This window comes from Phascolarctos cinereus, unplaced genomic scaffold (genome assembly GCF_003287225.1).
Source record: "Phascolarctos cinereus isolate Bilbo 61053 unplaced genomic scaffold, phaCin_HiC Scaffold_1;HRSCAF=81, whole genome shotgun sequence".
Classification (NCBI taxonomy): domain Eukaryota; kingdom Metazoa; phylum Chordata; class Mammalia; order Diprotodontia; family Phascolarctidae; genus Phascolarctos; species Phascolarctos cinereus.
In genome coordinates, this window is record NW_027555514.1 from 91,474,611 (window position 1) to 91,499,421 (window position 24,811).

Here is a 24,811-nt window from a genome sequence, read left to right on the forward strand (position 1 = left end):
TTCCCCAGTCCCTCCGGGCTCAGGCTGACTCCTCTTCCAGACTCACGTGCAAGCTGGGGTGGTAGGTGAGCAGCCCGTTGTCACACAGAGTCACATACTTCTTCTTCCACTCCTTGTTAAGGGACTTGCCGCTTCGCTTCAGCAGGATGCCCTGAGAGTAAAGGCAGGATCAAAAAACAAGGAAATGGCAACCTATGTCCCCCATGATGCAGAGAGAGGGAGAAGGGACTGAGGTCTGTTGAACTCCCTCTGGGCAAGGTTGGCTTTCACCTTTAAGACAGGCAGAGGGTGATCTCTCTGCACTTACATTTGGACAGACCCATCCTCAGGGAAGAGGTATGTTTGTGGGAAACCATGGTCTTCCCTGGGGCTCTCTTCTCTACCTCCCCTACACCCATGGGCAAGGAATCAGCCTAGCACGGACACTTGTGGTCTGGATTTTGAAAAGCATCTTTGGAGAATGGGTGAGCAGGACCCAGAAGCATGTAGCCATGGCTAAGATCCCTGGTCACTTACTACCTATGGATGGAACCCATACACAGTTCTGGGAGGGATCGGGAATTCTGCAAACTCACTCTTCATGTCTGTCTCTGTCTCTGTCTCTGTCTCTCTCTACTTTCCCTGCTGAAATCTAGGCTGTCCAAAGAACCAATGCTTTTGACATCACCCTGAACAGAGAAGTCACCTTTCAAATGGATAGGCATGAGGGCAGCATGGTGACTGGCTGCAAGTAATTGTGGGATAGAGCCCAACATTATAAAGTAGATGTCGAAGTGATATCTAAAGACAGGGACACAGGAGGGCAAGGAGAGGACCCTAGTTCCCTTTACCCAAATCTGAGGTTGGGTTGCCACAGCACAGTACTGACCCCAAGGCCTCCTCCAAAGGCCCTTGCTCCCCAGTGAGCCTTTCACCTATCTCTGCTCCCTCTCCCTAAAACAGTAGATGAAGACACAAAGTCATGCTTAAGTATGAGAACTGGGCACTACAGAGAAAGAATCGATGGAACCAGAAGGGGGATAGAATGGGAGGGACCTGAGTGTGCCCAGCACCTCAACCCACTGGCATTTTAGACCTCCAAAAGCTAGGACGAAAAAGAACAGAGTACCTCCTTGGAACAGATTTAGGGGGAGAGAGAGGTAAGGCAGAGCTGGGGCAGTTCTATGGAGGAGAAGAAGGGGAAGGGAAAGGGTCACACAGTCCGAGAACTATGAAAACAGCAAGAGAAAGACCCCAGAGGCCTCCCTCTATGTGGGGAGGTGGAGAACAGGAGGGACAGACACTGGCATGGAGAAGAGGGTTAGGTAAGAAATCTGTGGACAGAAACTGGATAATTCTTCCTGTCTTTGGTATATCTTTGGCTCAAAGGAGGAAAACCAGACTGGATTCAGCACCTTTCTTCTCTTCAGGCTCTTCTGATATGATAACCATGGCAGAAGGACAAGAGTTCCTTCCTGGACTGCCCTGAGTGATGTCTGCGGGGATGGGTGGGGGGTGGTTTACAATGTATAGCCCAGCCCCACTTAAGACTTCAAGATCCGTTCTTTCACTTGAGTTGTTTCCCACCCTCTTTTCTTCTTTCCAACCTTTTCTTTCCTTCTCAACTCCCAAAAGGACAGATGGGTGAGGGGCTACACAGTCAAAGGTGAGACAGAATGCTCAGCCATTGGGCAGAGTATCAAGGACTGGTCTTGTCACAGGTGGCCTCACTAGCTAGGAGGAATGGATGCCACTGGGTAGCTGGCTGGTGTCTTCGGGTGTGGGGATGGAGGAAAGGAACAGTAGCGTGCCTTCTAGGAGAACTGCTCTGTTGTGTTTTGACATCCATTCTCCCTCTCGGTCTCCTCTGATGAATGATCACCTACAGCTCACTCTCTTTACTGTCTTGTCCCTTCTTTCCCTATCTATGCTCAGCTCATGATCTCTCTTGGGTTCAGTTATCATCTCTATCAAGATGACTCCTAGAGTTATCTATCTAGCCCCTAGTCTTGCTCTAAGATCCAGAATGTATCACACCTGAAAGTGGGACATTTCAAACTGAAGGTATTGGAGATATCTCAACTCAACATGTCCAAAATAGAATTCCTTTTCTTCCCTTCCTATCCCCAAATGCACTCAATCCTCTCCTTTCCTTCCTTCCTTCTTTCTCAAGATATCACCATCTTTCCAGTCATCTGGGTTCACAACTGGAAGTCATTCTCGACTCCCTCTCCCTACATATCCATTCGGTTATCCAGTCTTCTTGTTTCTCTTCTACCTCTACCTCCATGACATCTGTCCCCTTCTGTCTACACATATAGCCACCATTCTACTTCAAGCCTGCAATCTCTAGACTCATGCAACAGACTCCAATCTGTTTCCCCTTGCCTCCTCTCTCCAATCTCCAGGCTCCAAACTGTCCCCAGCCTAATTAGCAAACTTGTAAGTTTGCTTGAGAACAGGGGTTCTTTACTTGTTTCACTGACCCCTTTGGCAATCTGGCAAAACCCACTGGACCCCCATCTCAGAATGCTTTTAAACAAATAAAACAAAATACACAGAATTACAAGGAAAACCAGTTATACTAAAAAAAAATATATATATATATATATATATATATATATATATATGTATATTTATAAGAAAAGTTCACAGACCTCAGGTTAAGAATCTCTGCTCTAGAATCAAATACAAATTCTTCTGTTTGATATTAAAAGCCATTCCCAATCTGGCTCCATCTTGTCTTCCTAGCCTTATCACACACTTACAGTGTGTAACTCACGTACCACACAGGCCAGTTTGACTGGCCCTTTTACAGTTCTTTGCACATGATTCTTCTATCCCATGCCTTCGCATAGGCCTGGAATGCACTCACTCTTAACTTTTCCCTCTCAGAATCCCTAGTTTGCATAAAAACTTGTCTCAAGTAACACTCCATACATGAGGCCTTTCCCGATTCCCCCCACCCTCCACCAAGTGTTAGTGCCTCTACCCCAAAATTACCTTGTATTATTTGCATGTGTACTTTGCATATTCTTATATGTGTAAATGTTGTGTCCTCTGATAAAACCCAAGTTTCTTTCTTTCTTTTTTTTTTTTAAGGCAATTGGGGTTAAGTAACTTGCCCAGGGTCACAGTAAGTGTCAAGTGTTTGCTCTGAGGCCAGATTTGAACTCAGGTCCTCCTGACTTCAGGGCCATGCTCTATTCACTGGTCCACCTAGCTAGGCCCTCTACTCTTAAGAGTAGGAACCAGATCAGTTTTGTCTTTGTATCTCCAGGGCCTGGCACAAAGTAGGCACTTAATAAATGCTTGTTGATTAACTGATTAAAGGCCTGGCCTGCCATGTGAAGTGTGTGTTGAAGATGACAGCAGACACACGATTCAACAATCAGCTCAGTACTCTTTCAGCTCCCTTCCTTGGGCAAAATGCCAACGTAACAGGCCATCGGTTCTCAGAATGAACCTCTGTATGCTAAATGGAAAAGTCAACATGGTGGTCTCATCTCGATCTGACCCATTACCTCCTCACATACAAGTGGCAGTGTGGTCCCGTGCAGAGGCTGGTACACTGTGGCCTGTGGTCCGAATCTGGTCAGCTGTTTTCATACCAGCCCACAAGCTAAGCACTGTTTTTATATTCTTATATAAAGTTTATTATCTATCTATCTGAAAATCATTCTCAGCCCAGACTTGACCTTTGGGCTGTAGCTTGCTGACTCCTTTTCTAGTAGGAAGAATGTTGAAATAGGGAGATCTGGGGACACATCTCTACAATTACTACTAGCTGTGTGACCTTCAGCCCTCAGGGCCTAAAATAAAAGTGGTGGGGAGGGGGTAGATTTTGGACCAAATCATACATGGGGTCCATTCCAGCTTGAATCTTCTGTGATCTAAGGCAAACGCGGATCTTCCCTGACAACCCCCAAGTCTTTGGCTTCTTCACAGACCTCTGCTCTCAGACCAAACAGGTTCTGGGTTTGCTGTACCCCCTCTTTGTCCCACATCTTGGATGGACTGCCCCTCACACACTGCCCCTCTGTACCCTCTTTAAATCCTGGGCTCTTACCCAAGCCTCTGTTCTCACCCCCTTTCAAACCAACCTTGTCCCCTTCCCTGTTCACTTCCTCATAATCACTCACTGCCCAAGTCTCTCTTCCACAGTCTCACCACTGTCCCTCTCTGCCACATCTAAGTTCCTTGGAGTCTCATTAGGTCACAGATCACAGACTCTCAGAGTTGGAAGGAACCCAGGCCTCTCTCATCTTTAATCAACCAGGGAACCCAGATTAAGGGACATAAGGTACGCCTGGTTAGGATGCCAGGCCAATATTTGGAGTGGGAAGCCCCTTCCCCTGGTAGAACTCCTTCCTCAGCCTGGGCCGCTTTCATAGGCAGGGGAGTAGATGAGCCAGCAGTCAGGCGGTAATGATGCTCGTTAGCTGAGAGGGCGTGGGATGAGTCCGCCTCAGGCTGCCGTGTAGGAGGCAACTGCTAGATGGGGTCTGGGGACTCAACCTCCCTCCCACTCTTAGGCATTGGCCCAACCCTACTCCTCTCTCCACCTCTCACCTGCTTCAGCCTGGCTGTCTACTCTATCCTGACAGCCCTGGAGGCAGAAGGGAGGAGGCTGGGCTAGGGGAAGGACCTGCTTACACCTCATCTCTTTCCCACTCTGCCTGCCGCCCCCCCCCCCCAACTCCTGCAGCTCAGAAGAGGGAAGAGCTATGGGGGTCCCTGTTCCCCTCCCCAGGCTGGGCTGGGGCTGTGCACGGTGAAGCAGGAAGCAATCTGGGGCGGAATGGAAGCGGTGCGGAGGCGACGGCCCCCAGAGGACCTGTTCCCACCACCCGCCTCCCTCCCAGCTCCGCCAGCCGACTTAATTGCGGAGTCCGGATTGATTGGGAATGCAAATGGTAAATGAAATGCAATCTCTACTCCCAGCAGGAGCCGGGGGGTGGGGGGGCTGGGGAGGGGGGGAAAGGGGAAGAAAAGGAAATGGGGAGATAGGACAAGAGGGAGGGCAAAGGGGAGGTACCAGAGCTGAGCCCAGGGAGGACAAGGACAAGGGGGTGGGAAGGGGAAGAAAAAGAAAGGGAGGATAGGACTAGAAGGGAGCGAAGGGGAGGGCAAAGTCTGGGCTGCTTGGTGGTCCTGCCAACCCCCTCTGTCCCAGGAAGGCTAACATTATGATGACTGGCTGGGAAATCCCCAGGGCAGTGAATACGTAGTGCACCCGCAACTTCCTTTCCCCTCAGTCGTAGCACAGCACCAGAAAGTCCTGCCCTGGCTCCCAACGCCCTCCTCCACCTGCCAATGGGGGAGGGCCTGAGGAGCCAAGACCCTTCCGGGAGATACCCCCGGCAGAGGCAGGTGCAGTAAATGCTTCTAAGTCTGCACTGAGCAGGGCCTAGGGAGAAGGTGCAGCCTAATATTATTCCCATCTTAAATCCAGAGGCTTGAGGGGATGGGTTTGAATCCTATCCCTGCTGGCTACTACCCAGGAGACCTCAGAAGGTACACTCACCTCTCTAAAAGAGATCTGTAAAATGAAGGGGTGACTAGATGACCTCTAATAAAGACCTTTCCCATTCTACAATTCTGTAATCCTCTGATGCTATTCTCTGTCTCCACACACACTCCTCACCCCGCCCAGCTTCCCTCCCTCCTTTCCTCTTTCCCTCTCTAGGCAGATTTCTGAAAAGCCAAGGCAGAGGTAATGACTGCAGGTGCCTTCATTTCCACCTGGGGGGGTGGGGGTGAGGGGCAGGGAGGCTCCCTGCCTCTTTCCAGGGCTGCTAGATGTGGGGGGAGAGGACTATTTTAGAGGGCTGATGCATAGTCCCAGCTATGACTATAAAGGGATTTGTAAACCTGAGAGCAGTACATGAGCACCAGCTGTTATGCCACAGCACCAGACCTATGGTACTCCTGAATTACTCTGTGGAATAGCCACGCTGCATCTACACACCCACAGGCCGGGTTCACCCTTCTGTGTCCCTCACCTATCAGACAGGCAAACGCACACATCCTCCTACCCTTCCCTTCACATACACACAACACAGAGCGGGGGTTGATGCTGCCCTCCCATCCAGACACACTTCAAGGGGCTGATCCTTCCCCCCATCCAGACACAACACAGGGGGCTAGTCCTGCTCCTCTATACAAACCCAAGACTCTGATCTTACCCCCTTCACCCTCCCACTCCCATACAGACAACCATACTGGGGTTGTTCTGGTTCTCTACAGACGCAACATCAGAGGTGTTGTGCCTCTACACATATATAATGTGAGAGAGGGGAAATTGTCATACCCGGCACCTGAGTGCATGTGTGCCACCCTCCCCACACCACGAGGAGCACCAAGGGGGTGATCTATGCTCCCCACCCTGAAGTGGACGCTATATACATATACCCTAAAGTGTAATACCACGCTCAGCACACAGTAGGCAACTCAATATTTGTTGCAGATACACCTGGGTATAAGCATTCGACCATTCGGCAGGTATTGATTGAGCTGTCTCAGCTTAGACCGGCTCAGATTCAGGAACAAGGCAAACCTAATCCATCTAAGCTCTAAAATTCTATAATGTTCCAGCTAATGAAGACCACCAGTGTCACCTGCTGGACAGAAAGACAATGATAAATGTCGCAGGTGAGAGATATGGGGTTGGCAGGAGAACATCAATCAGCACCAATGAACTTTCTAACAACGACCCCAGAATCCAAGGCCTGGACCAGCCCTACAAGATCACACACACAATGCTAGTGTCTCTGTGAACCCAGGTCCCCAAAATCTGCCCTGCACAGTCCTGAGAAACAACCACATACTGGCAGTGGCCACGCTTACTAGACAAACATTCTGACTCACAAGCCCCAGATATACTTGCCCTGGGGGTGCTTGGCTACCCTGGCCACACCAAGGCCTCGTTCCTTAGGCAGTCTACCTTGTCACCTGGCTCTCATATTCACTTGATAGAAACCATCCTGGTATGACTTTAGTCTCCTATTGGTAGACCTCAGACACTGGACTTCTGCTGGCATTTCTAATGCACCAACTTTAGACACAGAGATCATGGTGCCCTGGACCCACCAGACCCCCCAAAGGGTTTTGCCTATGGATACCCCCCACCCTGCACATATATACCTACTAGGAGACCTCCTTTAGCCCAGGGCTATACCCAAAGTAAATGGGTGTAAGGTGCAGGAGTCCTGAATTAAGCAGCAGGGGCGGCCTGCACTACTAAGCAGTGGTTGGTGCAGATGAGAGAAGACAGAGAGGGCTGGTTCCCTAGCTGAATACAAGGTTCATATAGCTGACGTTAGCGATGAGCATTCCTGACTCTGAATATAGGTGGGATAATTCCTCCTCTCCCAATGGATATATATCTCTCAGAAGACATGCAGTTCTTCTGTGACTTTTCCCCTGCAAGGCTAGTCTTAATGTTTACTTTAACATAATTTCACTGGGGTGATTGGAAGGGAGGGATCATGTCTCCACCCATCTCAGCTCCCAAGCTCTGAACAGCCAGGAACAGGGAACTGCAGCCCAGCAGAGGCACAGCCTGTTGCTGCCCCCCTGTGGCTCCTGCAGGCACAGCAGTCGGGGATTCCAAAGACCCCCTGAAGCCAGACTTGTCCACGGAGAAGCCTCAGTGGGAAGTTACCAAAGAACCCGGCAGCAATTCCAGCCAGCTGGGCAATGCAGTCACTGCCCGGGGCTGCCCCTTCCCTACTCTCTGCCTCCAATTTTCCCCTGGGCTCTGAAAAAAGAGTTGGGTCAATTGTATCCTCAGGATGGGAGATAATGAATGGACAGCCCAATGTTAGACTGGTAATTTCGAGCTATTAGAATAACCAGAGGAAGGCCTTTGGTGTGTTGGGGGGTCCTCCTCACAAAGCGCAGAAGGGCATGAAGGGGTCTGGACTTGTGGAAGGAGCATCCACACAGATGACTTCATAAATCCCTCCAAGTACCCCAAGTATGGGCAAAGCCATGTTTGCTGTGAGTAGGTGATGCCCAAAAGAGGCAGACCTACTCTTCCATGCACTCAGCATAGTGCCTAGTATATAGGAGGTGCTTAATGTTTACTCAATGAATCAATGGAGGGGGGAGCCTTTTCCTCCCAGACTTTCTCCCCTGTAGTAGCCCATATTGCATCGCTTGAAGGCTCATGGGAAGAGCTAGACAACTCCAGGCCCTGGGGCCAGGCCCACTCTCTTAGAAGCCCCCCTCCCAACCTTGGCTGCTTTGAGGGATGGAATGGTGAAATACGAACCTGTTTAATAGGGATCGCTCTCCCACTGCCGATACTGTCCACCTTACACTCCAACGCTTTCTTGTCCCGATCCAGGTCGGCACCCTTTCGAGACTGAAAGAGAAGAGACACAGGTGCGTTAGCTGAAGCCCAGGGCGGACGAGGCAAGAACGGCCCACTCAAATTCCTGGGTCCCTCCCTCTTTTCCTCCCTCTTCCTGGGTAGGGTCTGGTCGTGGGTTGGGGGCAGGGGGCGGCGGGAAGAGGGAAGGAAATGACACCACGAGTATTCCAACGGGTTTATTCTTACACACGGCACCATACAGAGCAGCACAGGTCACTGGGCCAGGGCCGCCTCTTACAAAAGAGCAAGGACACGAAATACCGAGGGCACAATGAGCGCACAGCCCGGGGAGGGGGGAGGGTCAGGGTGGTCGGGAGAGGGGTGGTGGCTGGCAGCGCAGGGCACAACATCGGGGGCAGTAGAGTCCAGGAGAGAGCGGGCAGGTGGCCCATCTACAACAGACACCGGCACGGTGCGCCGGGCACGCCAGCATGACTGGAGGGGCACGGTGGACGGAGAGAGAGGAGAGAGAGAGGCGAGGATGACGGCCGGGTGCCCCCCACTGGGCTCCCAGGACACAGTCCACCCGAATTCGGCTCCTAGGAAATAGGGAGAGGCCAGAAAGAGGGGGGAAAAAAGGCAAGCGGCCGGCGTCCGGAGCAGGAGCAGCAGTAGTCCATGCAGGAAGGAGCAGGAGGAAGGAAGGGGCAGGAAAGCTTCTCCCCCCAGGAGCAGCTGGGCTGAAGCAGGCGCTTGGACTCCCCCATCCCCTCTGGGGCCGCCATCACGCTGGCCTGGCCGATGGGCGTGGGGCTGAGCTCCCTTCTTCTCCATGCAGTGAGCCTGGCGCGCAGGTGTCCAGCCGGCCCTGGTCCCCCCAGGCGCCCCGCAGCTGCTGGCTCCAGTGTTCCTAGCCTTCCCTGGGGGGTGGGGGTTAGTTACAAAGGTTCCTGTGGGTCTCTGGAGTGGGGAGCACGGCGGCCGCTTCTCATCTGAGAGCAGTCCCAAGGCCCGGCCCGCCTCCGGCCCCGTACAGGGGGGAGAATGTCCAGAGGTGCTGTGTCACCACCTGGTCTTCTAATTTGGAAGGAGTTGGAAAGGCCTTTTTGTTGATGAAAAGTTGGAAACAGTGGCACATATCTGCAAATATCGAAAGAATAAAGATTTTGGCAAGTTATACTCAAGCCCGGCACGGAGTTGGCCGGCCCCGGAGAGGGCAGACCGAGGCGCCAGGGAAAGGAGGCAGCGGAGAGCAAAGAGGAGGAGGAGGCGGTGGTGGCGGTGGTGGTGGTAGTGGAGGTGGAGGTGGTGGAGGCACCCCTGCTGGGAAGACCTGGGGCAGCTGCACCAGGGGCCAAGCGTCCATCTCAACAGGAAATTTTCGCCACGTGGTGGCCCCGAGTCCCCATCCCTCCTGCTCTGTCCTGTCCCGGGCTGCCAAGAGCCCAGGAGCTGAGTGAGATGAGCACAGCCAGAGGGAGCAGGAAGAACAGGCTGGAAACCGAAACCGTCCAAGAGCGAATCGTCGCCATGGGCAGCCTGCCCAGCCCCTTGCCCGCCACCGCTTGGGCGCTCCCTGGGCTACGTGGCCCCTGGCCCAGCCTCACCTCACTAACCCTTCAGCCCAGTGAAGGGGTGGGTGGGACCACTGCCACCAGGTTCCCCAGACAGGTAGGGCACTTAGGTGGTCGGGGACCAGCCCAGCCCCCATTGGCGAGCAAAGGAACTCCAAAACAAAATGAGCATGTGAGGTCATGGGGGGAAAAGGGGTAAGGCAAGGGGCATGGGTAGAGGGGTTCGACAGCAACAGTGAGTGGGAAGGTCACGAGGGCAACAGAGCAGGCAGAATCATGGGCACGATGGCAGGGAACGGTGCGAGGATTTCTTTCCATGAGCAGGGGGTCTCGACGGGAGGATGATGATGGCAGGGGGAGGGGCAAACACCCCAAGTAGTGATGATGTGCGGGGGAGGTCCCCCGGGGTGCACCCACCGTGACAGACAAGCACGAGGTCACCCGGAGACAATGGTGCAAAAACTGAGGTCGCCATGGAAACGATGGAAAGGAAACGAGGTCGCCATTGCAGAGATGGAGAGAATGGGAGGAGCGCCCGGTCTCGAAGAGGAGGCGAGGGCGGGGTGTGAGAGTGTCACCGACAGCCAAGAGGACAAAGTGTGAGGTCACCACAGCAAGGACGCAGAGAGTTGTGAGATGGGAAGGAGAGAGCACGAGCACGCCATGGTCATTGAGGAGTGTCATGGAGCTGGATCATGGGAGGTAGGGGAGGTGGTGACGGGCAAAGTGACTGGGGACACGGGGACAATGGTGGAAGGGGATGGCAGAGAGAAAGAATGGTGTCAAAGGCCTGATGGAGGATGTCAAGGAATGGGGTGTCGGGCGCTAGCGGTGGTCGGCGTGTATACAAGCAAACAGCGGTATTTACGACACTGGCGGCAGCAGTGACGGTGGCAGCGGTAGTGGCGGCAGCAGCAGCAGCAGCAGCGGGGTAAAGGGGTGCAGGAGCAGGCAACCACCAGGGCTGTTTGTTTCACAAGGAGTAGGAAAAAAGGGGGGGGGGGGTAGAGCATTTAGCCAGGGTCAAGGACAGGGGAAGTGCGGTAAGCGGGAGCCGTCAGCAAGAAGACCACTTAGCAGAGCATGAGGGGAAGCGGCGGGGGGTGAGAGAGTGGGAATCAGCACACCGTGGGGACAAGCTGGAGAGCAGCAGGAGGTCTAGAGGATAAGGAAGAGGGTGGGGGGATTGGATGAAGGATCGGGTCTTTGGAAACCCTGGCCCTGGGCAAGGTTCCTGAAAGCCCAGGTGGAACCAGGCCTGGCTGGCTGGACACAGGGCCAGGCTGGGAGTCAAAACTCTAGCATTCAGGAAGAGACGCACAGAGTGACGCAGAAGGACAGACTGCCTGGTAGTCGGTGATATTCCCTCCCCTCTCCTCCCCAAATCCATATGGCAAGCTCACGTATCTTTGAGCTGTGACCCCAGCAATGGTCCAGGGTGCAAGCCACAGGGTTTGACCTTGGGGGCCAGGAACTGGCGATGGGAGTGGGGCAGAATGGAGGGAAGAGCCATGAGGTCAGCACAAGATTGCAGGGAGCCAGTGTCTGTAAATGGAGATGGCAGCAGGACCTCTGTGTCCACGTCCATCTGCATGTGTCAGGTAAGAAGAGGAGGAATGAGCCCCATGTGGGAGTGGCTGTGGGAGAGTCAGGAGCCCAAGAAATCATTTTCAAGGTGAGGTCAAACCAAACAAGAGGATGGGGAACGAAATGTATGCAAATTCTATCTAATGTAGCATGGTGCAGTTGGGAGAATAATAAAGCTCTGGGCTAGCCCTGAGAACACCTGGGTTCTAAGTCCTGGCTCTTAAGCAAGTCACGGGTACTGCTCTCTGCCTCCATTTCTCCGTCTGCAAAATAAATACCCTCAGTCTCTAAGATCCCGTCCAGCTCCATCTTTACTACAGGAGGAAGGGAGAAGTTCTAGATGTATTAAGAGATGGGAGAGCTGTATATGTGTAGATGAGGGAGGAGCAAGAGATGAGGATCTTTGATGTGTCTCGGGTGAGGGCCAAGGAGGTGAGTGATGTCTATAAGGAGGTTGGAAAAGGCCCTTGCAAAGTATGTGTGTCTAAGCGGGTGGAGGGGACTCCTCTGGTGAGGAGCTTGGCCTCCTGCCTCGGAAGGCCATCCTCGTGCGGTCCCTGACCATCTCCCTTCTCCTGGGCTCAGCCTGGCCTATTCAGAGAGTGGGGCTCTGGGAGAGGGTGAGGGAAGGGAGAGGCAGGGCCACATACCGTGAAGATGTTGGATCGTCGCTTGGACTGCTTGCGGATGGGTGTGGGGGTGGAGGAGGCAGCGATGGTCTCGATGCGCAGCTCCCGCTGGCTGATGCTGGGGGTGGAGGGGACGGAGGATGAGTAGTCGCTGAAGGCGCTGCTGCCGCCATTCGTGGCCTGAGGACAGAGAGTGCTGGTGAGGGGGACTTCGGAAAGGGACAGAGGGAGCTCTAGGGAAACAAGATGGGGTTGGAGTAGGGAATAGAAGGGAAAGAAAACTGACCTTCAAACTATGGGGCCTGGAAACCATGGGTAGAACTCCTCCGGCCTAAATACTAGTTTCCCACCCAGAGCATGGAGATTTGGAATCAGAAGAACTAGATCTGAATCTCAACTGACACTATTTGTATGACACTGGGCAAGTCACTTAATGTCTCTCTGGACTCAGTTTCCTCATCTGTAACATGACCTCCAAGCTCGTGTCTCTTTGATCACATGAGGCTGTGGAGAGGACAGAGTGTTCCCAAAGTGAGTGATCAAAGGGAAGAGTTGGTGGAAGGGGGTGAGAGTGAGAAGCAAAGAGGCAGATAGATAGCTCAGCCCTTGCCTCAACAAAGGCGCATCCCCAGTTTCCCAAATTCTCCTATTAGAGCAGGATTGCTTTTCCAAAGCTGATCTTTTTAGGGTCGTCTGCACTAATACTTGAGGAGGGGCCCCAGAAGGGAATTTAGCTGGAGCCAAAGGAGCCTTGGTCAGGACCACAGGACAATGGCAGAACTCAAACGGCAATCCTATCGTCTTTGCCCTCTCGACTGGGTGGGGGTGTGTGTGTATGTGTGCATGGGACTGGACGTGTTTGACGTACCTCCTCCCAAGTCGTATGGGGACAGCCAGAGAGAAGTGAGCGCTGAGTGAAGCTGGGCCCAGGAAAGCCAAGGGCCAAGGAGAAGGGGAACAGAGAAGGGTGAGGCTTCTGATCTGAGTCCTAGATGCTTGACAGGGACCGGATGGACAAGAAAGCAGAAAGGGATACAGGATGCAAATAGAATGGCTTCCCCAAACAGATGCCAAAGGTCAAAGGAGATGAACAGATTTCAGAAGAAGGAGATGATCCCAGATTCTAGGATTCTATGGTTCTAAGAACCATGTGAAAAAAATCTCTAGGGCCACGAGTGAAAAAAGTTTAAGAAGCCCTGCTCTAAATCACTAATAAGAAAAAAGCACATTAAAATAACTCTGAGGTTTCATCTCACACCCAGCCAATTGCCCAAGAAGATAAAAGGCGAGAAAAATCAATGAAGAGGCAGTGAGGTGTAATGGACAGGTAGCTGGCGTTAGAGTCAAGAAAACCAGGGTTCAAGTTCTTCCTCCAATATTTACTGGCTATGTGACAGTGGGAAAGTGACCTAGATTCTCAGTATCCTGGGCAATTCTCTCAGCCTATAAATCTGCACAGGTGAAATCACTGATGAAATCCCTGGTCCAGACCAAAAAAAAAAAAATTAACACACTGTTGATGGAGCTGGAAACTGATCCACTTACCCTGGAAAACAACTTGAAACCACTGGAGAAAAGTCACTAATCATATTTTTTTGACCTAGCAATCCCATTATCAGCCATTTGCCCCAAGGTAAATGAAAGGAGAAAAGACAGAAGGAAATGCAAAAATATTTACAGTTGTACTTTTTTTTTTTTGGCCATAGCAGAAACTGGAAACGAAGTAGGTGCCCACTAACTGGGTAATGTCTGAACAAATTAGGGGATATTAAAGTGATGGAATGCTATTGTGCCATAAGAAATGACAATGATGAAGGATTTGGAGACACTGAGGAATACCTGTATCCACCTGCAGGAGGCAAATAAGAACCAAGAGAACAATCTTTAATGACTACAGTAAGGTAAAGGGGGAAAAAAACCCATGAAAAGACATCAAACTCAGTTTGCTGCAATATCCAGTCTTGGCTCCAGAGCAGAAGACTGATGATGACAATGATGTTGTAAGCCTCTCTCTTCCCAGCAGAGGGGGTGGAAGACAGACTCAGGAAGCAGTATAGTCTATTAAATACCAACAATGTATCAGTATGTGTCATTTAACTCTACATCTTAGTTACACCAGGAGGGTTTTAGCGGAGGTTGTCTGGGAAAATGACTGAAATGTGTAAAAAAAAATTATTTTAAAAGAAATAGAAAAGGTCACAAGGTATTAACCTAAGGGAAGCTCCGTGATGAAGGAGGACAGGAGCGTATGAGGTTCTCGGTGACTGAACAGACCATCCTTTAATCTGAATGCCTCCCTCCACCCTAACAGGTGCACAGAGAGGAATGTCTGCTAAGCCAGCATCTCCATTACTGGCTCTTGCGGCAAAAGGGACGCTTGCAAGACTGGGTTGTGTGATCGCTGGGGTTTTTTTCTCTCCAATGGTTGGGAGCTACTCTGAGATTAAGAAGAGATTCTCTGCTCTTTTTCCTCCCGCCCATGTAGGGACAATCACAGGGCTACACCCGCACCCTTTTTCAAGAAAAAGGTGGCCCCTCTTCTCCAGGCAACTAAGTTATCATTTAAAGCCAGGTAGGGGAGCCAGGGCACCAACAGGGAGGGCCCAAAGTGGCTTGCACACCAGAATATTTAAACAAGCTAGCTACGTGACCCAATCCCATCTGAGTCACTTTTGTTCACCGATACAGAGAGAGGCAGAAAGAGGGGCAGAAGTGGGGAAAGGCTTGGGATGAGGAAATACAGTCATGACAGGTCATACTGGTCCATATGCCATGGGCTAAGGAAAAAAAATTGAGTCAAAAATAGAAACAAACCAACCAACGAACCAGAATTTGGAATTCACAATTTTTTAAAATGATGCTTTGAAAAAATTTCCTATATGGTTGGGAAATATTTAACAAAATAAATAAAAATATATTTTAAAAAAAGCTTAGGCAGAAGTTTAAAGAGCATTGGCTCATGGTCTGAGGGGTTCAAAAGTATCTCACCCGATGATTCCACCATTAGCCATTCATTCCTCTGTGCTGAGCACTGCCCTTTTTACATACAGCGATTTCTGAGAAGAGTTAGATGTTAAATCCCTAAAGGCTTTGTGTGGAGTGAGGTTACCAGATGCTTTCCTCCCTAACAGGGAAAACAGTTCTTAGGGAAATAGTTTCATAGTGTGCTGGTTCCACCAGATGTTTGAGTTCTCACAGCACAGTGATCTGGGACTAAAAGTCGAAGGAAGGAAGGAGTTGGGGATACTTTGGGGGGAAGGGGCGATAGCGCAGACTGCAAAGAGGGGCACGGCAAACTGTAGAAGCCAAATGGAATTCTAGCCTCGCAAATGATTCTCCAAAGATCATGCTCAGGGGCAGGCTGTAGCAGAGGACGTATTTACAGGGCAGCAGACGTAGAGAGCCAAGCCTGGCGGGCGTGTATCACCGGGATAAAGCAGGGTGCGGAATGGGGATGGACGGGTGGACGGAAGGTCAAGGGCCCACACCTGGTTGATGTGCACAGCTGGGATGGAGGCGGCAGACACGGCCGAGTGGCTGGGTGAGTTGGGTAGTGACTTGCAGGGCCCAATGGCTAGCTGTTGCTTCTTCCGCAAGGCCACCACCTTCTGTGCCACTGCAGGGGACAGCACAGTCAAGTTACCTCCTCTGGGAGAAAGGGGAAAGCCCACCTTAAAACCTCCCCTAGAACACCCGGCCATAGCAACCCACCAGGAAAGCCTTCCTGCACCCCCCATTGGAGGGAAGAGAGGACGCTTCTCTCTAGCTCTCAAGCCCGGCCCCATGCCCACTGTTACCATCCTGGAAGACACGCTCCACATTGAGGCCGTAGGTTGCACATGTCTCATAGTAGGTGCAGCGCTTCAGGTCCGTGGAAAGTTTTCGGGCCCGGCTGTCATCGATTACTCGGGGGTTTGCAGCACTGATAGCGTCTGATGGGGACAGGAAGAAAAAGAGTCAAGCTTGGTGAGGAGCGGAAATACCTATGGGAAAGGGCATTTGGTTGGAGGTGTCCTCAGGGGACTGGTGGAACATGCCTCTCATTTCTCAGAGAGGTGTGGGACGAGACACACATTGTCAGCTGTGGCCAAAGCGCTGCTCTGTTTCGCTTAACTGTACTTCAGGTACAAGGGGGGATTCTGTTGGTATGTTAAGAGTGGGGCCAGCTGCAGGGAGAAGAGTCACTGGGAAATGACGGATATGTTTCAAAAAGGCATCAACAAAATACTTCAAAAAAGGAAGGCATGGAAATAAGAGCCCAGTGATTTGCACCCTTGTGCCAAATGCACCACTTCTTGTGACCTTGTCCAAATCACTTTATTTCTCTGAATTTGTTTCCTCAGCTTTAAAATCTTTTCTAGCTCCAGGACTCTCTGAATCTGTGTCATCTGGGGAAGGCAAGTGTGTGGGGGTGGGAGGACAGGAAGTGAGGAAAATGAGGTTTTGGTTATGGGGTGCGCAGCTCGGGCAGGGATGATACGACGGGGCCCAGTGCAAGGTTCAGTACAGTAACAGGACGGATAAGAGGCGGGATTAAGTTACTATTCTCAGGAACCCATATTTGCCCACTGACTTAAGTTCTGTCGCACTGATTAGTTAACTGTGGCTCATTCCCATCATTCTCGCCTTTTCCCACTGCCTCAGTCAAATTCTGTCAAACCCTAGGAGACTCCTCTGGATTTTCTGCCCTAGCCCAGCCTCCCCAGCCTCACCCTGAGTGCCCACCAGGACCATGGGCACCTCGCTGGCGCTACGATAGCTGCAGAGCCGAAGGAAATAGTTGTACACCGTCTGGAAGCTGATCTCGTCCTCCAGGCTGAACACGAACACCACAGCATCCACCCAGGCAGCAAACTGCGGCGCGGAAGAACAGGTCACATCACCCCAATGTCCGGGGGCTGAAAAGCTTCCCAGACCAGGCCAGTTGGAGCCCTGGGCTTTGTCTTGTCTAGAGCTTACCCTCCCGAGAAAGGGGCGTGGAATCACGGAACTGAAAGTCAGGAGACCTGCATCTCAAGCCTCGGACAAGACATGAGGCATCTTCTGAGCCTCAGCTATACAATGTGGCTATTAAGAGCCCTACTTAGAAATGATGAACAGACTGACTTCAGAAAAGCCTGGAAAGACTCATATGGTCTGATGCTGAGTGAAGTGAGCAGAACCAAGAGAACGTTGTACACAATAACAGCCACGCTGTGCGATGACTAATATCGATAAACTGAACCCTTCTCAGCAATACAAGGATCTAAGACATCCCCAGAGGCCTTGTGATGGAAAACTATCCCCATTCAAAGAAAGAACTGTGGAAGCTGAATCACTATCATTTTTTTTTCTCTTCTGTTGAGTTTTATTTCCTCTAAATTTTTTCTTACAACTTCACTAACATGAAAATATGTTTTGGAATGTAAAAGTATAGCCTATATGAGATTGTGCGATGTCTTGGGGAGGGTGGCGGGGAGGAAGGGGGAGAAAAATTTTAAACTCAAAAGCATATGGAAGTGATTGCTGATAAATCAAAATTTAAAAAAAAAAGAAAAAAAAAGAGCCCTATGTGAAAGTACAAACACAGAAGAAAGCACTTCCCTCCTTCTGATAGGAAGGTGAGGGACAACAGGTGTAGATAGTACATGCACTATTGGGCAGGGTCAGTCAGTCAATCAATAAACATTTATTAAGTGTCTCCCATGTCCCAGGCACCGTGCTAAGCACAGGTGATTTAAAAAAAAAAAGCAAAGGTCCCTGCCCTCAAGGACCTTGCAATCAAATGGGGGAGACAAGCAAACAAAAATGTACAAACAATCTACATGCAGGAAAAAGAGGGAATAATTAAAAGAGGGAGGACAATGGAACGAAGAGGGGTTGGGAAAGGCTTTCGTAGAAGGTGGGATTTTAGTTGTGCTTTGAAGGCAGTAGGCAAAAAAGAGGAGGGAGAGTGTTCTGAGACAGGGAGACAGTCAGAGAAAATGCCCAGAGCCGAGAGATGGAATATCTTTTCTGTGGAACAGCCAGGAGGCCAGTATCATGAATCAACACGGAGTAAGGTGTAAGAAGACTGGACAGCTAGGAGGGGCCTAGGTTATGAAGGGCTTTGAGCATCAAACAAAGAATTCTGCATTTATCACTGTCTGCTCTTTTTGCTCAACTGGTGTTCTTGGCAGGGGTTAGGGGAGGGGAGGAGATAAATCAGGAATGGTTATAATGTAGAAAAACATAAAGCATCAATAAACAAACATCACAGTCCTCTCACCCCTAAAATCCCTATCTCTAGTTGGAGGCCTGAAGAAAAGAGGGAGAGGAGAAGAAGAGGGGGAGAGAGGGAGAGAAAGGGGGTAGAAGAGAGGGAAGAGGGGAGTGACAGGGAGTGAGAGAGAGAGAGAGAGAGAGAGAGAGGGAGAGAGAGAGAGAAAGAGAGAGTGTTTGTGGCTGTATGTGTGGTAGGTGAAGGAGTAATCAATCACCTGAAGCTCAGGGGGACCTCCTTCATCTCGTATCAGCAGCAGGTAACTCTGACCATCCACTACTATCTCCTTCTTAAATCGGCCCCCTGGGAACAGAAAACATAATTAGGACCTCACCTCAGGGAGGATAAAGAAAGAAATTAGGGAGCGGAGTAGAAGGGGAAGGGAGGGGTGGGAAGGGGCATCAAAGCCCCATCTCTCTGGAAATCTGGGAATGGTAAGAGGCAACGGCAGGTCATCCTTGGGGGTCATGTAAGACCCAGAAGACTCACCCTCTGGGGACTCCTCCTGGACGTATGTCCCTGTCAAATATCGATGCACCAGAGCTGACTTCCCGCTAGACAGGTTCCCCACAATGCCCTGAGGGAGAGGTAAGGAAGTGAGACAAGGGGACAGAGAAAATGAGGCAAGAGGTGTGTCAAAGTGTGAAAGGGTGGAGGAGGGAGAGGAGAAGAAGAAGGGGAGAAAGAACAAGAAAGACATAGAGAGTGTTCGCGTTAATATTGTCTCAGAGAGAAAAGAGAGATGGCGCAGTGGATAGAGCCCTGGGCCTGGAGTCAGGAAGACCCAGGTTTAAATGTAGCCTCAGACACTTACTAGCTGTGTGACCCTGGGCCAGTCACTTCACTTCTGTCTGCCTCAGTTTCCTCAACTGTAAAATTGGGATCAAACGGCACCTACCTCCCAGGGTTATGGTGAGATCGAGTGAAATAACATTTGTGAAACACTTGGCACAGTTTTGTCTTGTCTAGAGCTCACCCTCCCGAGAAAGGGGCATGGAATCATGGAACTGAAGTCAGGAGACCTGCATCTCAAGCCCTGGGCAAGAAGACGTGAGGCATCTTCTGAGCCTCAGTGGTACAACGTGGCTAGGAAGGGCCCTACTTACCTGAGAGGGTAATGGTGATCCATGTGAAAGTACATACCACATAGTAAATGTTACAGAAATGGTAGCTGCTGTTATTACTACTGGCGAATATAAGGGTTAGTGTAAGTATTAAAGAACAAATAAGAGAGAGGATGGAAAGAACAAACATTGGTTAAGTGCCAGTGGCATACAGACAGTTACAGTGCCAAGCACTTTACAAATATTATTTCATTTGCTCCTCTCAACAACCCTGAGAGGTAGGGGATATTATTATCCCCACTTTACAGTTGAGGAAACTGAGGTAGATATCTAGATCTATCTATCTATCTATCCATAGATAGAGAGAGAAGCAAAATGACTTGCCCAGGGCCACACAGCTAATGAGTGTCTTAAGGCTGATCGTGAACTTGGCTCTTTCTGACTCCAGGACCAGGGCTCTTTCCACTGAGCTGCTCAGCTCCTCTAGGAGAGAAGAAAGAAAGCACACTCTGTCTCTCTAGAGAAGTTGGAGAAGGAAGAACTAGCAAGGGAGAGAGGAGGAGGAGGAGGAGGGGCCAAAAGGCAGAAGGGAAGGCAGGAGGGAGAAAGTGAGAAGCTGGGAGAAACAAAGGCATGGGAAGGGAGAAGAGAGACCTAACCAGAAGGAAAGAAGAGACAGCGCTGGGAATAAGGGGAGAGACCCAGGCCACACACACCTGGTACTTCTCAGAGGCAATGAGCTTTCCCCCAGCTCAGGGGGAAAGCTGATCCTCTGCCTCCCTCCCTCCTGCCTTCACTTACCACTTTAAGCTCGGGGACGGATCGGCTCAGGGTCCATTCTTGGCTATTAACAAATGAGTCTGTGGGGCAAAGAAAGACAACAGAACCATTAGGGGCGGGGCGGCCCGCATGATTCCCCCTTTCACATCTACTACTCTGACCTCTTTTTTAACTCCATCCATTGGTTCCCACAGACATCTCAAGCTCCTGAGCCTCTGCCAGGGGACGAGCCATCCTTGGGAGCAGAGTCAAACTCTGCTTGGTAATGGCAGCTGTATGAAGTTTGCTCTGTTCATGCCTTAGCCTCCTAGGCCTTCCTTCACCTTTTCTCCCCTCAAGACACTCGGGGCTGGCCCCAAGATTTCCACAGCAGGTCTCAAGACCAGATCCAAGGCAGACCTGGCACTTGGCAGGACCCAGAAGTAGAGGCAAGCCTCTCACTGCGAGTAGAAACAACTCACCCAGAGGAGGGTGGGGCCACCCACCACATTCCTGAGCAGAGGTAAAGAGTGGAAGAGGGCTCCTCCCTGGCAGACCACATGGAGCCTTGGTGCCCAGCCCCACTCTCCACCCCAAAGCTCCTCCTGGGAGATGAGGAGCTCCCTCTAGATCCTGCTCCTCCCCCCATCCAGCCTCCCTTTACTCTCCCAACCCATACTTGATACCAACTGGAACTTGTGATTTGGTTTCTAGTAGCCCTGGTTTGGGACACACCTCCCACAGCCAGGGAAAAGAGAAAGGGGAAGGGGGAGAAAGAAAGAGGTTTTTCTTGAGGTGCCCAGAGCCCCTCCAAAGCAGTGTTGGCCCTAGCCAGCCAGCTACCCCAAATCCCTATGAATTCCTTCACGACCCTCACTCTCTCCTGATACATGAGTGTTTGGGAAGTGCCACAGGTGTCCGTAACACCTCATGCCTTCCCTAGGGTCATTATCTACTGTAAACTTGCTCCTGTGCTGTTTCTGTCATGCTTTCCCTAGAGAACAAAGAAGGTTGCTTCCCTCTAGGAATGAGCCCCAGAACTTTCCCCAAGTCAATTCCATTCAATTCCAAGAATGCCTTCCCCAGAGCCCCTGGGGTGCACAGCACAGAACCATCCCCTGCTGTCCAGCCAGTTTCTTTAGCCTACACTCTCTTCTCCAGTCTCACTCTATGTGACCTATTCTTCCAACCTCTCAATTCAACCTGTGCAAAGAAGTCTGTTTTGGAGAGTCAGAGACAAAACACAAAGGCAGTCCTCTCCCTGCCCTCAAAGAGTTTGCAATTCCATTCTCCCCTCCAATGGACCTTTCCCTCTAAACCATGCTCCCGCGCCCAGGGGGACTGAGTCTGGACAACAATGCCATCTGATGCCACCAGCGTATCCGATGCTCGGGAATAAACCCAACTAGACTCTGCCCCACACGCAGCCACTAGCGTCCGCTTAAAAGGCCCTCACTTTTCACATTTCCAATTTTCATGGGATCTAAGGGCTCATCTGGTCCAACCCTCTAATTTTACAGATTAGAAAACTGAGGCCCAGAGAACAGTGACTAAGTAACTAAGCAACTAGGGTCCTTAGCCTGTGGACAGCCGTGGCTCTCGCAAACATGCCCCAGGTACATGCCTGATGTTTGTCCTTGGCCTCCTATGCCTGGGCACAAAAAAGCCAGGTGACCCCTACGGATGATGACAAGATCTAGGTTAACTGACTCCACAAGAGGCAAGTGCCCAGAGGAAGGTTCAGCTGGCAGAGACCTGTGTGAAAGACTCCACAGAATGGGCACTGGCCTCCCATCGTTGGACAGGCTAGCCTGCTTTTCCTCCTCCTTACCCGATGCCCGTGGGGAGCTCTGAACTCCCAGGAGAACTGGGGCTGTGGCAGCCCTCCTACTCCACAAGGGCTCTCGGGGCACTGATGTTCCTGACGACCCAGATTCTCTCCGCCGGAAGCGGCTAGTGAGGAGTTTCCAGAGGCTGGCCCCTGTACTGGGTCGGGTGGAGTCTGGGGCCACCTGCCTGCCCTCAGGATATAGCAGGTCCCGGCGACTAGGGAAGGCATGTAAAGAACTGGCATCGCCATCACTTTTGGTTCGGACCCGGGCCCGGGGGAGCAGTCCTGACTCACAACGACGAATCTCCTGGCCCCGACGAAGCCGGAAGCTGAAACTTTTCCTCAAGGCTGAGAAGCCCTTTCGGGGGGACTCGGTGCTCCGCCCGCTGCTCCCCCGAAATACCTGCCAACGCTGGCTGCTCCAGAGCGAACTGCCTCTCAGAAAGCCGGAGCTCCCTGCCCGGCCTAGGCCCCCACCAGAACCATCAGCTCCTGAAAGCTCCAAGCGATTCACTTCCAGAAATGTCATGCTGGTCGGCCGGGGCCGCAGCTTCTTCTCTCCCAGGGCCCTGCTCCTCCTGGGGGGCTCAGGACTGGGAGAAGTAGGCGGTTCAGAGGGCTCCGAGATGCAGGTCCCGGGGAGCCCAGCAGGCTCAGGGCTGGCAGCAGCAGGGAGCCCGTCAGACTGGCTTTGGTGGCGGCTGGTGCGCGGGCGGAGAAGGTTCAGGAGAAGGCTGCGGGTACTGGAAGGAGGTGCCCCAGAATGGGCAGAGCAGTAGCTCTTGGGTCTGGGGGGCTGCTCCCTCGCGGCACAGAGGGCAGCCTGGATGGCCCAGCTGGTGGAGGAGCCCTGCAGGTCCAGCGAGTCAGAGACGCTGAGGGTGCGGCCACAGGCGCCCCTGGGCCGCTCCCTGCTGCAACTGTCACCCCGGGGCCAGCCCTGCTCCATGCTCAGGGGGCAGGGTGGCCCAGGTCCATGGCGAGGGGGGCGGGGGAGGGAGGGCTGCTGCCACCAGGTCTCAGGGGGGGCGCTGAGCACCTGGAGCCTGTGCCCAGGCCTCCCTCCCGGTGTCCCTCCCTCCGATCCACCAGCAGCAGCACCTGAGAGCAGCAGCCCAGCAGGCAAGCCCAGACCTGGGAGAGCCCCAGCAGCCAGGACTGGGGAGGGAGAGTTGGCAAGCCTGGCCTGGAACACCTGGGATTGGAGGCAGCTGAGCCAGCTTGTCTGGTCTACTAGAGAGCACCCAGGAATCCAGAGGGCAGGAAACTTGGATCAGGGTTAAGAGAACGGGAGTTGTGATCAAGGGTAAGATGGCTAAATGATGGTTGAAGTGACCACAAATGTATCCAAGTGCTTTACAGAGAAGGGTGGGCAGCTCTCCCCTAACACCAGAGGTCTAACGGGAGAAGAGGAGCTTTAACCAGAGCAGGAATTATTTCGGAGACTTCAAAGAAAAGGCTTCCCAAGAGTGAGGGCTGTTAGGACTGGGTAGAACTTCTGATGTTTCCGGAGATGATTTTTTTCTTCTTTGGAAGCTATAAAAACGCGGGGGAGACACTCATCTGTCTGGGCTGGCTTAGGTGTTGTTCTACCCACTGCTGTGGGATCAGCAGATAACCTCTGGGCCTGGACTCTACCTTTCTAAACTAATGACTAACTTCCAAGACCCTGAAGCCACTAATTTCTCCCAACCAGAGGCATGACTGCTAACAACCAACTCACTTAAACCACCAGGGTTGGGAGGTGGGAGGTGGGATCTTATTTCAACTTCTGGATTGAGGGTTCCACAATTAACTTGGTATAAATCACACGGCTCACACGGGAAAAGGGGCAAGGGAATACTCCCTTGTTTTTGTTTGCCCCTGAATTTTAAACAGTAGGCACTCCCGGGCTCCTTAGCCAACTGAAAATTGCCCCAAACATCACAACAGGGATGAAACAAATGTTTTTTGGGTTTTTTTAAAAATCACTGTTTAAACACTACCATTAAGGCCTTAAATTTGTGCCACAGGAGGATAGGTTAAAGAATGGGGGTGTGGGGGGAGTGACATTTAGCCTGGGGAAAAGAAGACTGCGGAGAGGAGGCTATCTTTAAGTCCTTGAAGGACCATCTTGAAGAAGAAAGGATCAGACTCCAGCTTTTGCCATGAGAACACTACTAGAAACAACTGGGGGAAGCTACAAAGGGGCAGGTTTAGGCTTGATGTAAAGAAACATTTCCTAGCAATTAAGAGTTATTCCAAATTGGAATGAGCTGCCCCAGGAGACTGTGGGCTCCCCCATCAGAGACCCTGAAGTGGAATTTGGGTGGCTCCTTGTCCAGTCAATTGTAGAGGAATAAGTAAGGTCCCTTCCAATGTGGAGACCCTGTGAGTCAACTGAGTTAGGAGAAGAGGGAAAAAAGAACTTTTAATTCATTTCCAAGTGGCTTAAATTAAACCTAGTGTTACTTCCCCCTAGTCTAATCTTGCCCTGGAGGTCTCTTTCAAGTCTTAGAATTCCATGGTCCTGTTCTGGAGCTAAAGTACACGATAAAGTGGCACATTCCTGCGGGGGTCGGCTTGGGGTGGGAGGGGGAAAGTGCCTGAAGAGGGAGGTGCCTCCCCATCCTAGGTGCTCCTAAACAGAGACAAGAGATGGGAAGTCAGAAATCCTGGGCTGGATCCCTGTGGCCTGGACATGATGATTTCACATCTTTGCCAGTCTAATACTTAAACAATGTTGAGGACCACTCCTTACTACTGGTCCCTGGGAAACATATTCCCCAGATTAATAGGTAGGTAGCCCAAGGCTCAAAAAAGAAGGGACTTTCCCAGGATCAGCCAA

At 51.5% G+C, this 24,811-nt stretch overlaps 1 protein-coding gene across 1 annotated transcript in view; it reads right to left on the reverse strand.

Moving 5' to 3' along the window:
- The window catches only part of AGAP3 (ArfGAP with GTPase domain, ankyrin repeat and PH domain 3), an 81,729-nt gene that overhangs the window by 18,497 nt on the left and 38,421 nt on the right, over window positions 1-24,811 (reverse strand). The window contains 9 exon segments of the mRNA XM_020977843.2: window positions 47-151; window positions 8,258-8,350; window positions 12,111-12,269; window positions 15,578-15,705; window positions 15,887-16,021; window positions 16,802-16,943; window positions 18,548-18,633; window positions 18,820-18,907; window positions 20,196-20,254. Coding sequence (XP_020833502.1) covers window positions 47-151; window positions 8,258-8,350; window positions 12,111-12,269; window positions 15,578-15,705; window positions 15,887-16,021; window positions 16,802-16,823 — 642 coding nt within the window. The 5' untranslated portion in view covers window positions 16,824-16,943; window positions 18,548-18,633; window positions 18,820-18,907; window positions 20,196-20,254.